Here is a 13036-nt window from a genome sequence, read left to right as displayed (position 1 = left end):
GCAAGACCCTACAGAGGATAGTAAAAACCACTGAGAAGATCCACCTATTTGTGACATTCACTAGGAGTGTTGTAAACGAAGGGCCAGAAGTACTGTTGTGGAACCCTACCACCCATCCCACAAATCTCTTTGACCAACTACTGTCAGGAAGGAGGTACAGGAACATCAGGACTAGGACTACCAGACTGGGTAACAGATCTTCCCCTGGGCTTTGTGACTAATGAATATCCTGCCACCACTGAGATCTTGTCACCAGGACAGTGAGCTGTTTACTGTGCTGTGTGCTTCACATGCATTTTGAATTGTATATTGTATTATTTGTGGTAATATTTGATCTTATATTCTGTGTGTGTTAGTTATATTGTGGGTGCACCATGGTCTGGAGGAATGTTGTTTGGTTCTATATATATACTTGAATTTGAACTAAAGGATATTTATTATGCCAGTATTGTTTAGTGAGTTATTGGAACACTGGTGGTACAGTGGTGTAGCAGTAAGTATAGTCGTAGTCATAGTAATACTTTATTGATTCCGGGGGAAATTGGTTTTCATTACAGTTGCACCATAAATAATAAATAGTAATAGAACCATAAATAGTTAAATAGTAATATGTAAATTATGCCAGTAAATTATGAAATAAGTCCAGGACCAGCCTATCAGCTCAGGGTGTCTGACCCTCCAAGGGAGGAGTTGTAAAGTTTGATGGCCACAGGCAGGAATGACTTCCTATGACGCTCTCGGAGGAATGAGTCTCTGGCTGAATGTACTCCTGTGCCCACCCAGTACATTATGTAGTGGATGGGAGACATTGTCCAAGATGGCATGCAACTTGGACAGCATCCTCTTTTCAGACACCACTGTCAGAGTCCAGTTCCATCCCCACAACATCACTGGCCTTACGAATGAGTTTGTTGATTCTGTTGGTGTCTGCTACCCTCAGCCTGCTGCCCCAGCGCACAACAGCAAACATGATAGCACTGGCCACCACAGACTTGTAGAACATCCTCAGCCTTGTCCGGCAGATGTTAAAGGACCTCAGTCTCCTCAGGAAATAGAGGTGGCTCTGAACCTTCTTGTAGACAGCCTCAGTGTTCTTTGACCAGTCCAGTTTATTGTCAATTCGTATCCCCAGGTATTTGTAATCCTCCACCATGTCCACACTGACCCCCTGGATGGAAACAGGGGTCACTGGTACCTTAGCTCTCCTCAGGTCTACCACCAGCTCCTTAATCTTTTTCACATTAAGCTGCAGGTAATTCTGCTCACACCATGTGACAAAGTTTCCTACCGTAGCCCTGTACTCAGCCTCATCTCCCTTGCTGATGCATCCAACTATGGCAGAGTCATCCGAAAACTTCTGAAGATGACAATACTCTGTGCAGTAGTATAATGCTATTGCAGCACCAATGACCCAGGTTCAATTCCACATACTGTAAGGAGATGGTACAGTCTTCCTGGTGACTGTGTGGCTTTCCTCTGGGTGCTCCGCTTTCCTCCCACATTCCAAAGATGTACGGGGTTAATTAGTTACATCAGTGAAGTTGGAGGCACGTTGGGCCGGAAGGACTTGTTACTGACCGGCATCTCTGAGTATAAAAAAATAATTACCATCATGTTCAGAAGCCTGCACGTGTATCTAAATACATAGTACTGTCGTTGAGCTTAAATTATTCTTGTGCATTGCTTGGCAGTATATCCTGTCGCTGGTTGTTTCTTTTGTATCAAACTTTGATAGTTCACTTAATCTGGCTGCTTGAGCTTGCAGAAAGGAGAGATATTACAATGCAAATCACTGCTACTACTGGATGCACACTTTTCACAAATGATTATAATGAATAACAGGAATGCTGACTCCTTATCCATTTTCTAACATACAGTAGTGTGCAAAAGTCTTTGCTATATATATAGTGTCTAGAGTGCCTAAGGCGTTGGCACAGTATTTGTCAATGTGGAGCAGCGAGTGAGTTTGTAAATTTGGCAGGAGTGAAGTACGTTGGGAATGGTGAGGGTGGAGCACTGTGGGAAGGGTGTGAAACAGGTGGCGAAGGAGTGTGAAGGGCAGGGGGTGGTGCAGGTGCAGACAGACCCAGCCACGAGACACCAGACAAGATCATTTGATGTCTTCTGTGCCTTGTAATGGCTTTGCTTGCCACAGAGTGTTGCATTACCTCCTTCCTGACCTTGGGATCTCACTGCAGATCTCATCCGCCCAGTCCACCAGAGCTGACTTCGTATGCTAACAGAGGCATGTCTCTATCTCACTGGGGTGTGAAGCCACTGGTTACCCTCACCTGGATTTGCCTTAGCTGAAAGTCTAGTGGGGTTCAAAGGTGAGTGAGCTGGTCTTGATTGGACATAAGCCCCTTCACCAGAGGTGCTACTCCTCCCTAGACACTATATATGCCCCAAGGTAAGTGGGCCAAAGATCCGAAAATGACTAGAGAAAATACTATTTTTTAATCCCTCAAGTGATTAGAAACTGGAAGTGCTACCTTTAGGGCAATGGAACATCAATGCAAAAAGAAGAAATTACAGATTTAACATCAGAGGACAGGGAAGTGGGAACTAGCTGGCACAGGACTGATAGGTTGATGTAACATCATTTCTGTTTCTATCTGTTCAGTTAACTTGCAACGTACTATCAATCAAACATGGTTCTTGGTCTATGTGGTTTGGTATTACGATGAACTATATATATTCATGAAGAGCACAATGTTTAAAGGGTGCATTTCCCTTCATTTTTGCCCTAACTCCTTATCTTTTGGTTGATACTGAAACTTGATGCCTTTACAGTAATTTGCATAGCATATTTGTAATTGGAAATGGTTTGCAATATTAAAATGTGCTTCTTCTCATCCTCTGATTGTTCCCCTGGAAAATCTTTGTAAGCTTTTAATTTTATGCTTTGACTAAAGGGGTGCAATTTTTGTTCACTTCTCAACTTTTGTTTTGTAGTTACTGCTGAGGGTAAGGTCTATGCCTGTGGAGAGGCCACTAATGGAAGACTTGGGCTCGGAATATCCAGTGGAACGATACCCATTCCTCGACAGATATCAGCCCTTAGCAATTACGTTGTGAAGAAAGTTGCTGTGCATTCAGGTACCTGTCCCAAATTTCTTTATTCAAGCATTGTGCAATAAATTTTCTTTAAGTTTATCTCATGTAACTTTGCTTTGCAGGTGGGCGTCACGCAATGGCTTTAACCGTTGATGGAAAGGTATTTTCCTGGGGAGAAGGAGACGATGGAAAGCTTGGACACTTCAGCAGAATGTAAGATGTCTTGCATGTTCCTTTTTAAAAATTCTTCTAATCACCCCTCTCACCTCTGTTCTTCCTCATGACCCCATGAATAATAAGCTGGAGCTTTATGTGGCTTGTTAAGTATTTGTTTGTAATAACATATCATCATTAAGAATCCCAACACCCAGGACGTGTCCACTTTTCATTTCTACCATTGGGAATGACTTAAATGAAGCCACACACTCAACATTTTAGGAATAGCTTCTTTCTCTCCACTATCAGATTCCTGAAAGGAGCAACCTATAAGCACCACCTCATTATTTTTGCTCTTTTTGAACTACCTATTTAATTTAATTTTTGTTTATTTCTTATTGTAATTTAGTTTTTTTATGTATTGCACTGTACTGCTGCTGTAAAACAACAAATTTCATGTTAAACCTGATTGTGATTTGGAAGAGAAGTAGCACAGGAGATTACTGGAGTCTTGAGCAACGCACAATCTGTGGGAGGAGCTCAGGGGTCGACCGGTATCTGTGGGAGGAAAGGAATTGTCCAACGTTTTTGATTCTAATCCAATGTTTCAATGTGAAATTTCAGTAGTTCCTTTCCTACCACTAATGTTGCTTGACCTACTGAATTCCTCCAGCAAATAGTATTTAAATTGTATGTGGCTTATGATAAAGCTTAGAAAGAATGTATGCTTTACTTCTAAAGGTAAATGTCTTTTTTAGGAATTGTGATAAACCAAGGCTGATTGAGGCATTAAAGACCAAACGCATACGAGATATTGCTTGTGGGAGTTCGCACAGTGCTGCTATAACTTCAAGCGGTGAGCTGTACTCATGGGGCCTTGGCGAGTATGGCAGACTTGGACATGGTGACAACACAACACAGCTGAGACCAAAATTGGTAATTACTTATTTTACATTCTGTCATTAATAATTTATAAACTTCTCAACCTTTTCGGTTTATTTTCAGAAAATTTACAGTTCAACGGATAATAGAATTTAGAACATTTCACCTGTAGCAAGAGGTTTCATGTTAATCATTACTGAAAATTCAAAGTTAATTTTTGCCTTCAAAGCTCTGCAGTGGAGTTAACCACTTTGTCATGATTTGTGTTGGCTAAAAACATGCTTCTTAAAGGTAGCACAGAGGGGTTAACGCCTGACTTGGTTTATTCTTTCCACAGGTGCTGGCTTTTATTTATCTGTAATTAAATGCATTGACACCTTTGTTAAGCATATTCCTAACAGTCCTTGTATATTTGATCTAATTCTGCTGTAAGAATGAAATTAAGAATGGCTTGCACATTGCAGGTGAAGGTTCTTCTGGGGCATAGAGTGATCCAGGTAGCGTGTGGTAGTCGGGATGCACAGACGCTTGCACTAACCGATGAAGGTAGAGAAAAATTTGCTGATAACTTACAGTACTTTTATCTGGCAACCCCTTTGCCTTGTTTACAGCAACTGTTTTTTATTACTTTCCTTAGGGCTGGTATTTTCATGGGGAGATGGTGACTTTGGAAAGCTGGGCCGTGGCGGAAGTGAAGGTTGCAATGTTCCACAAAACATTGAAAGACTCAATGGCCAAGGGGTTTGCCAAATAGAGTGTGGTGCCCAGTTCTCTCTGGCACTTACGAAGTCTGGTGTGGTGTGGACCTGGTAGGTTTAGATTTAATAATAGTGTTAGATTGTAAGTGTTTGATTGTCATGTTAGGCAAGTGTCATATCATCAGGGACATCCTCCATCCGGGCCATTAGGCAAGAGGTACAGAGCCTTGGATCACCATATTCAGAAACAGTTATTATGCTCCTGAGTCAGCGTGGATAACTTCAGTTACCACTACCCTGAAATGATTCTGCGATCTACAGACTTGCTTTGAAAAACTCCTGTACTCAGTGTTATCTCTTTTTATTTGCATAGTTTGTCTTCTTTTGCAAGTAGGTTGCTTATCAGTCTTTGTCTGTTTATGTATAGTTTTTTGATAAATTTCTGTAGTATTTTTCTCCTGTAAATGTCTGCAAGAAAATTAATCTCAAGGTTGTATGTGGTAACAGTGGCCACTCTGTGAGGTTATGTCCTGTACCTAATATAGTGGCCATTGAATATGTGTTTGTGGTCTTTTGTCATCCACTTAAAGGTTTGACGTGTTGAGCTTTCAGAGAAGCACTTCTGTACACCACTGTGTGGTTATTTGAGTTACTGTTGCCTTCCCATCAGCTTGAACCAGTCTGGCCATTCTCCTCCAGTCTCTCTCATTAACAAGGCTCTTTTGGCCTCAGAACTGCCACTCACTGGATTACAAAAAAAAATTGCACCATTCCCTGTAATCTCTAGAGACCGATGTGTGTGAAATTCCCAGGAGATCAGCAGTTTCTGAGGTACTCAAACCACCCCGCTTGGCATCAACAATCATTTCATGGTTAAAGTCATTTATATCGCATTTTTTCCCCCATTCTGATGTTTGGTCTGAACCTCTTGACCATGTCTGAATGCTTTTATACATTGAGTGATTAGATGTGATTGGGTGATTAGATATTTGCATCCACAAGCAGGTGTTCTGGTGTACCTAATAAAGTAGCCACAGAGCCTGTGTATATGTGCTGTATATACTTTGATAATAAACTTACTTTGAGCTTCAATACGTTTACCTGGGAGCAGTGTGTTGTCATACAGTAAAATTTGTTTTGTTGATTAACTTTTCTTGTGCACAGGGGCAAAGGGGACTATTTCAGACTGGGCCATGGCACTGATGTTCACGTGCGGAAGCCTCAGGTGGTGGAAGGCCTGCGGGGAAAAAAGATTATTCATGTGGCTGTAGGTGCATTGCACTGCCTTGCTGTCTCGGATACTGGACAAGTAAGTAAACAGTTTAGGCCATTCAGCCTGTTGAGATGCTCTGCTGATGGCTGATTTATTATCCCTCTCAACCCCATTCTCCTGCCTTCTCCATGTAACCTTTGACACCTTTATTAATCAAGAACCTAGTAACCTCTGATTGAAGTATACCCAGTGAGTTGTCCTCCACAGCTGCCTGTCCACAGATCTCCACCGTCTGACTATTGAAATTCCTCCTCATCACTGTTCTAAAACAGTACTTTTGAGTCTATGCCTTCTGGTCCTAGCTTCCCCCACTACAGGAAGCATCGTCTCCACGTCCACTCAATGAGATTCCCCCCCTCATTTTTCTAAATGCCAGCAAGTACAGGCCCAGAGCCATCAAAAGCTCCTCATGCCTTAACCCTTTCATTCCTGGCACAAGAAAATCTGCAGATGCTGGAAATCCAGGGCAAGGCACACACAAAATGCTGGAGGAACTTGCTGTCAGGCAGCATCTATGGAAAGGAATAAACAGCTGATGTTTTGGGTTGAGACCCTTCATTAAGATTGGAGATAAAAGATGAGGTCAGAGTTAAAAAGAAGGGGGGTAGGAGAGGAAGAAGTACAAGGTGGTAGGTGATGGGTGAAACCGGGGAAGGGGTGAAGTAAAGAGCTAGGGAGTTGATTGGTGAAAGAGATAAAGGACTGGAGAAAGGTGAAACTGATAGTAGAAGACAATGAAAGAAAGGGAAGGAGGAGGAGCACTGGGGGGGGGGTGATGGGCAGGTAAGGAAAAAGGTGAGAGAGGGAACCAGGAATGGAGAATGGAGAAGTGGTGGGGGGTGGGGGGGGAGGAATTATCAGGAGTTCAAGACACTCCTGGGATCATTCTTGTGAACCTCCTCTGGACATTCATGCCAGTATATTCAGCTAGCTAATATTGAGAATGGGCATAGCTCAGATTTCTGCTCATAAAGTAGAAAGAGGTTTTATTTTTTCTACAAAGATTTTGTAAAAGCATTATCTAACCTGCATTATAAGTTTCAAGTTGATTTTCTTGTTATTTTAACTTGCCTTTTTTCATGGGTTTCAGTGTAATATTTTATTAATAAATAAATACAATGTCAGTAAGATATCTATAGTATCATACAATGTCAGTAAAATATCTATAGTATCACACTTAAAATATTGTGTGCAGTTTTAGTCTCCTTGCTTACAGAAATGAGATACTTGCCACCACAGGAACAGAGTGATAATTCATCAGACTGGTTCCTGGGATGGCAGTTATGTTGTACAAGGAAAGATCCAGTTTGCCTAGCCTCTATTCTTTAGTGTTTATGTAGCTCACTAAATCATATAAAATTCTTGGAAGGCTCGACAAAATTAATACAAAGAAGATATTTTCCTGGGCTTGAGGAGCCTAGAATTTCTGATCATGTGTTCAAATTAAACTGTTGTTCAAATATGTCTGAAATAAGAAGTTTCATTCTTTTGAGAGGTGCTCTTCTGTGTTACCAAAATGTAGAGAAAGTGAACTTGTTAACAAACCCATGTTCCAAATTTGTGGCTTTAAATACAATTTTTCAATTTTTCTCCCCCATTCCCCCACTCCACAAATCAAACATTACTAGGTTTACGCTTGGGGTGATAATGACCATGGCCAGCAAGGAAATGGAACCACAACTGTCAATAGGAAGCCGACCCTGGTGCAGGGTCTGGAGGGACAAAAGATCACCCGTGTGGCTTGTGGTTCTTCGCACAGTGTAGCCTGGACAACTGTGGATGTGGCAACACCTTCAGTGCATGAGCCGGTTCTGTTCCAAACTGCTAGAGACCCTTTAGGCGCTTCATACTTGGGTAACTTTTTAATTTTAACTTGATAAGTTTAATTGGCACGTATGTCGTGGAATTCTGAACTGCAGGTTAAAATATATTTCAAAAATTTGTGATTTATCGAGTTAAAAGTTTAAATGGATAAATGTATGTATATTGAGTACTTGTGCATTTATGTTATAATCTGGATTGAAGAACTTTGGTATTATTATTGCTGTCTTTAAATATTATCTTGTTTTTTTTTTAACTAAGCTGCCAGTTAATGTCCCTGTTTTATTAAGAGTCTGAATTGTCACAAGCAGATATCAAATTCACGGGTATTAAACAGTGTAACTTTTGCTGTCTTGCAAGAAGTTAAGTGTACGTGTGGAAAGTTTATTTAGTAGTTAATTTCTTTAACAAGAATATCTTGTGCAGACTGTGTGCCTTTTCATTAATCTATAGAATGTATATTACTTTTGGAGAAACCTGGTGATTTACTTTTATTCCATGTAGGTGTTCAATCAGACATGGACTCTACCGCCATCAGCAACAAAATTAGTGGCTTAAACAACTCCAAACCCAATCGACCTTCGCTTGCGAAGATTCTTCTCTCATTGGATGGGAACCATTCCAAGCAGCAGGCATTGTCCCATGTGCTGACAGCTCTGCAGATCATGTATTCTCGGTAATGGCATGCAAGTGAATATTATTCTAAAGGAAGTGATTTCTGAGCCTTAATATATAGTACTGTGCAAAAGTCTTACGCACACATTTTTACAACACTCTTCACTGTGGAAGACACTAGCAGTATGGTGGAAGTTACAGCTGTCAGGGGTCATGAAGTGTGTGAAGTTACCATTACTAGGGAGAAGGTTCTTGGGAAACTGAAAGGTCTGAAGGTAGATAAGTCACCTGGACCAGATGGTATACACCCCAGGATTCTGAACAAGGTGGCTAAAGAGATTATGGAGGCACTAGTAATGATCTTTCAAGAATCACAAGATTCTGAAATGGTTCTGGAAGACTGTGAAATTGAAAATGTCACTCCGCTCTTCAAGAAGGGAGAGAGGCAGAAGAAAGGAAACTATAGGCCAATTAGTCTGGCCTCAGTGATTGGAAGATGTTGGAGTTGATTATTAAGGATGTAGTTTCGAAGTACTTGGAGGCACATGTAAAATAGGCCATAGTCAGCATGGTTCCCTCGAGGGAAAATCTTGCCTGACAAATCTGTTGAAATTCTTCGAAGAAATGACAAGCAGGGGAAACAAAGGAGAATCAGTTGATGTGTACTTGAATTTTCATAAGGCCTTTGACAAAGTGCCACACATGACGCTGCTTAACAAGCTATGAGCCCATGGTATTACAGAAAAGGTTCTAGCATACATGAAGCTGTGACTTGTTGGCATGAGGCAAAGAGTGGGAATAAAGGGAGCCTTTTCTGGTTGGCTGCCAGTGACTAGTGGTGTTCCACAGGGGCCTGAGTTGGGACCGGTTCTTTCTACATTATATGTGGATGATTTGGATGCTGGAATTGATAGTTTTGTTGCAAGCTTTGCTGATGATATGAAGTTAGGTGGAGGGGCAGGTGGTTTTGGGGAAATAGGGAGGCTACAGAAGGACTTAAACAGATTAGAATGGACAAAGAATTGGCAGATGGAAAGTGTATGGTAATGCGCTTTAGTAGAAGAAATGAAAGGGTTGACTATTTTCTAAGTGGAGAGAAAATTCAAAAATCTGAGGCGCAAGGAGACTTGGGAGTCTTTGAGCAGGATTCCCTGAAGGTTAATTTGCAGGTTGAGTCTGTAGTGAGGAAGGCAAATGCAATGTTACCATTAATTTCAAGAGGACTTGAATGTAAAAGCAAAGATGTAATGTTGAGACTTTATAAACCACTGGTGAAGCCTCACTTAGAGTATTGTGAGCAGTTTTAGGCCCCTATCATAGAAAGGATGTGCTGTAGCTGGACAGGGTTCAAAGGAGGTTTACAAGAATGATTCCAAGATTAAAGGACTTGTCAAATGAAGAGTGTTTGATGGCTCTGGGCTTGTATTCACTGGAACTTAGAAGAATGAGGGGATGGCCTAATTAAAATTTATCAAATGGTGAAGGCCTTGATAGAGTGACTGTAGAGAGAATATTTCCTATGGTGGGAGTGTCTAAGACCAGAGGACACGGCCTCAAAATAGAGGGACCTCCTGTTAGAATGGAGCTGAGGAGGAATTTCTTTAGCCAGAGAGGGGAATTCATTGCCACAGGCAGCTGTAGAGGCCATGTCTTTATATTTAAGGTAGAATTTGTAGACTCTTGGTGGGTCGGAGCATGAAGGGATACGGGGGGACGGCAGGAGATTGGGGCCGAGAGGAAAAATGGATCAGCCATGATGAAATGGCGGAGCAGACTCGATGGGCCGAATGGCCTAATTCTGCTTCTGTATCTTATGGGTCTTATGTAAGAAAACATTCTGTGAAGTGAAGATGCTTTCAAAAATTATTAAATGAAAGTTTCCAAATATCAAAAAAAGTACTACAAAGACCAATAAACAGTAAAAAAAAATAAATCAGTATTTGGTGTGACCACCTTTGCCTTTTAAAACTGCATCAATTCTCTTGGGTGTACTGTTGTGCAGTTTTATAAGAAAACTGGCTGGTTTGTAGGTTGTCTTATGATCTTTTGAAGGAAATACTGTTTACTTGGCCTGTATCAGAGACAGCAAGGCAGCCTTACCATTAACTGAGGGATCTGTGGGCTGTAGGTAGGAAGCCCAACACTAGTGAAATATTTAAAAACGCAAACACGAGGAAATCTGCAGATGCTGGAAATTCAAGCAACACACACAAAATGCTGGAAATTCAAGCAACACACACAAAATGCTAGTGGAACGCAGCAGGCCAGGCAGCATCTATAGGAAGAGGTACAGTCGACATTTCAGGCCGAGACCCTTCATCAGGACTAACTGAAAGAAGAGATGGTAAGAGATTTGAAAGTGGGGTGGGTGGGGGGAGATCCGAAATGATAGGAGAAAACAGGAGGGGGAGAGATGGAGCTAAGCACTGGACAGTTGATTGGCAAAAGGGATACGAGAGGATCATGGGACAAGAGGCAAGAAAAGGGGGAGGGAAGCCCAGAGGAAGATGGAGAGCAGGCAAGGAGTTGTAGTGGGACGGACAGGGGGAGAAAAGGGAGAGAGAGAAAAAAAGGGGGGAATAATAAATGAATGAATGAGTAAGAAGGGGAGGAGGGGCATTAATGGAAGTTAGAGAAGTCAATGTTCATGCCATCAGGTTGGAGGTTACCCAGACGGAATATAAGGTATTGTTCCTCCAACCTGAGTGTGGCTTCATCTTGACAGTAGAGGAGGCCGTGGATAGACATATCGGAATGGGAATGGGACGTGGAATGAAAATGTGTGGCCAGTGGGAGATCCTGCTTTCTCTGGCGGACAGAGCGTAGGTGTTCAGCGAACTGGTCTTCCAGCCTGCCTTGGGTCTCGCCAATATGTAGAAGGCCGCAACGGGAGCACTGGGCGCAGTATATCACCCCAGCCGACTCAGGTGAAGTGTTGCCTCACCTGGAAGGACTGTCTGGGGCCCTGATTGGTGGTGAGGGAGGAAGTGTAAGGGCATGTGTAGCACTTGTTCCGCTTACAAGGATAAGTGCCAGGAGGGAGATCGGTGGGAAGGGATAGACAAGGATGAATGGACAAGGGAGTCGCGTAGGGAGCGATCCCTGCGGAAAGCAGAAAGAGGAGGGGAGGGAAAGATGTGCTTAGTGGTGGGATCCTGTTGGAGGTGGCCTCCCCCTCCCACTTTCAAGTCTCTTACTATCTCTTCTTTCAGTTAGTCCTGATGAAGGGTCTCGGCCCAAAACGTCGACTGTGCCTCTTCCAATAGATGCTGCCTGGCCTGCTGCGTTCCACCAGCATTTTGTGTGTGTGGCTAGTGAAATACTTGATTGTTTTAAAACAGAGGAGTAGAAACTGTCATTGAGACTGGCTTTTGTATCTTCTGCCTTATGGGAAGGGGGAAAAGAGAGAATATCCATGGTAGGTGCAGTCTTTGATTCTGCTGGCTACTTTACTGAGGCAGCAAGAGGTATAGATAGAAGGGCAGCTGGTTTCTGTGATGTGTTGAGATGTGTCCAGAACTTTCTGCAGATTCTTACAGTCACGAGCAGAGCAGTTACCATACCAACCCACCTGGATAGGATGCTTTTTGTGGTGCAGCAATTAAAAACTGGTGAGGATCACCGGGAAACACCAAATTTCTTTAGCCTCCTGAGGAAGTAGAGGTGTTGGTGATTTTTCTTGGCCAAGGTGGTGATATATTGGTGATGTATTTATTGTCTGTAAATTATAGCTAATTTTTAAGGAAATACTGCAATACTGATTTACTGTCACAGCTAGTAAATTAATGTACAAGTCTTTTCTCATTTTTTTAAATAATTGAGATTTGATTTTCCTCTTTATTGGATCATCTGGACAACATAAATACTCATATTGGAATGCTGTTTATTGACTACAGCTCAGCAGTTAAAACAATCATTCCTATGGTTCTGATTGAAAAGCTCCTGAATCTGGGCCTGTGTACCTCCCTCTGCATCTGGATCCTTGACTTCCAAACCAGTAGACCACAATCTGTGCCAAATGGAAATAACATATTTACCTCACTGACAATCAACACCATTGCACCACAGGGATGTGTGCTTAGCCCACTGCTCTACTCTCTCTACACCCATGACTGTGTGGTTGGGCACAGCTGAAGTACCATCTTTAAACTTGCTGATAATACAGCCATTGTTGGTATAATCTCAGATGGAGATGAGGGGGTGTACAAGAGTGAGATAGATAAGTGGTGTTGTGGCAACAACTTTGTACTCAATGTCAGTAAGACCAAAGAACTGATTGTGGCCTTCAGAAAGAGTAAGACAAGGGATCACACACCAGTCCTCACAGGGATCAGAAGTGAAAAGAGTAAGCAATTTCATATTCCTGATCTAGCCTGGACCCAACATATCAATCAGTTACAAAGAAGGCACAACAGCGGCTATATTTCATTAGGAGTTCGAGAAAATTTGGTACGTCTCCAGAAACACTCAAATTTCTACAGATGTACCGTGGAGAGCATTCTAACTGGCTGCATCACTGGTATCAGGGCGGGGT

The 13036-nt window shown here is 42.2% G+C and overlaps 1 protein-coding gene across 7 annotated transcripts in view; it reads left to right on the top strand.

Annotated features, from left to right (window-relative positions):
• The window catches only part of herc2 (HECT and RLD domain containing E3 ubiquitin protein ligase 2), a 240637-nt gene that overhangs the window by 168205 nt on the left and 59396 nt on the right, over nucleotides 1–13036 (top strand). For all 7 annotated transcript variants that reach the window (XM_063054516.1, XM_063054512.1, XM_063054515.1 and 4 more), the window contains 8 exons: nucleotides 2956–3099; nucleotides 3180–3270; nucleotides 3972–4149; nucleotides 4560–4641; nucleotides 4733–4904; nucleotides 5958–6102; nucleotides 7695–7920; nucleotides 8392–8563. In XM_063054516.1, the coding sequence (XP_062910586.1) occupies nucleotides 2956–3099; nucleotides 3180–3270; nucleotides 3972–4149; nucleotides 4560–4641; nucleotides 4733–4904; nucleotides 5958–6102; nucleotides 7695–7920; nucleotides 8392–8563 (1210 nt within the window). The remainder of the gene's footprint in view (nucleotides 1–2955; nucleotides 3100–3179; nucleotides 3271–3971; nucleotides 4150–4559; nucleotides 4642–4732; nucleotides 4905–5957; nucleotides 6103–7694; nucleotides 7921–8391; nucleotides 8564–13036) is intronic.

Source organism: Mobula hypostoma, chromosome 7 (assembly GCF_963921235.1).
Source record: "Mobula hypostoma chromosome 7, sMobHyp1.1, whole genome shotgun sequence".
Taxonomy (NCBI): Eukaryota; Metazoa; Chordata; class Chondrichthyes; order Myliobatiformes; family Myliobatidae; genus Mobula; species Mobula hypostoma.
The sequence above is the reverse complement of the archived record's forward strand: the minus strand, read 5'-3'. Positions and strand labels throughout refer to the sequence as shown.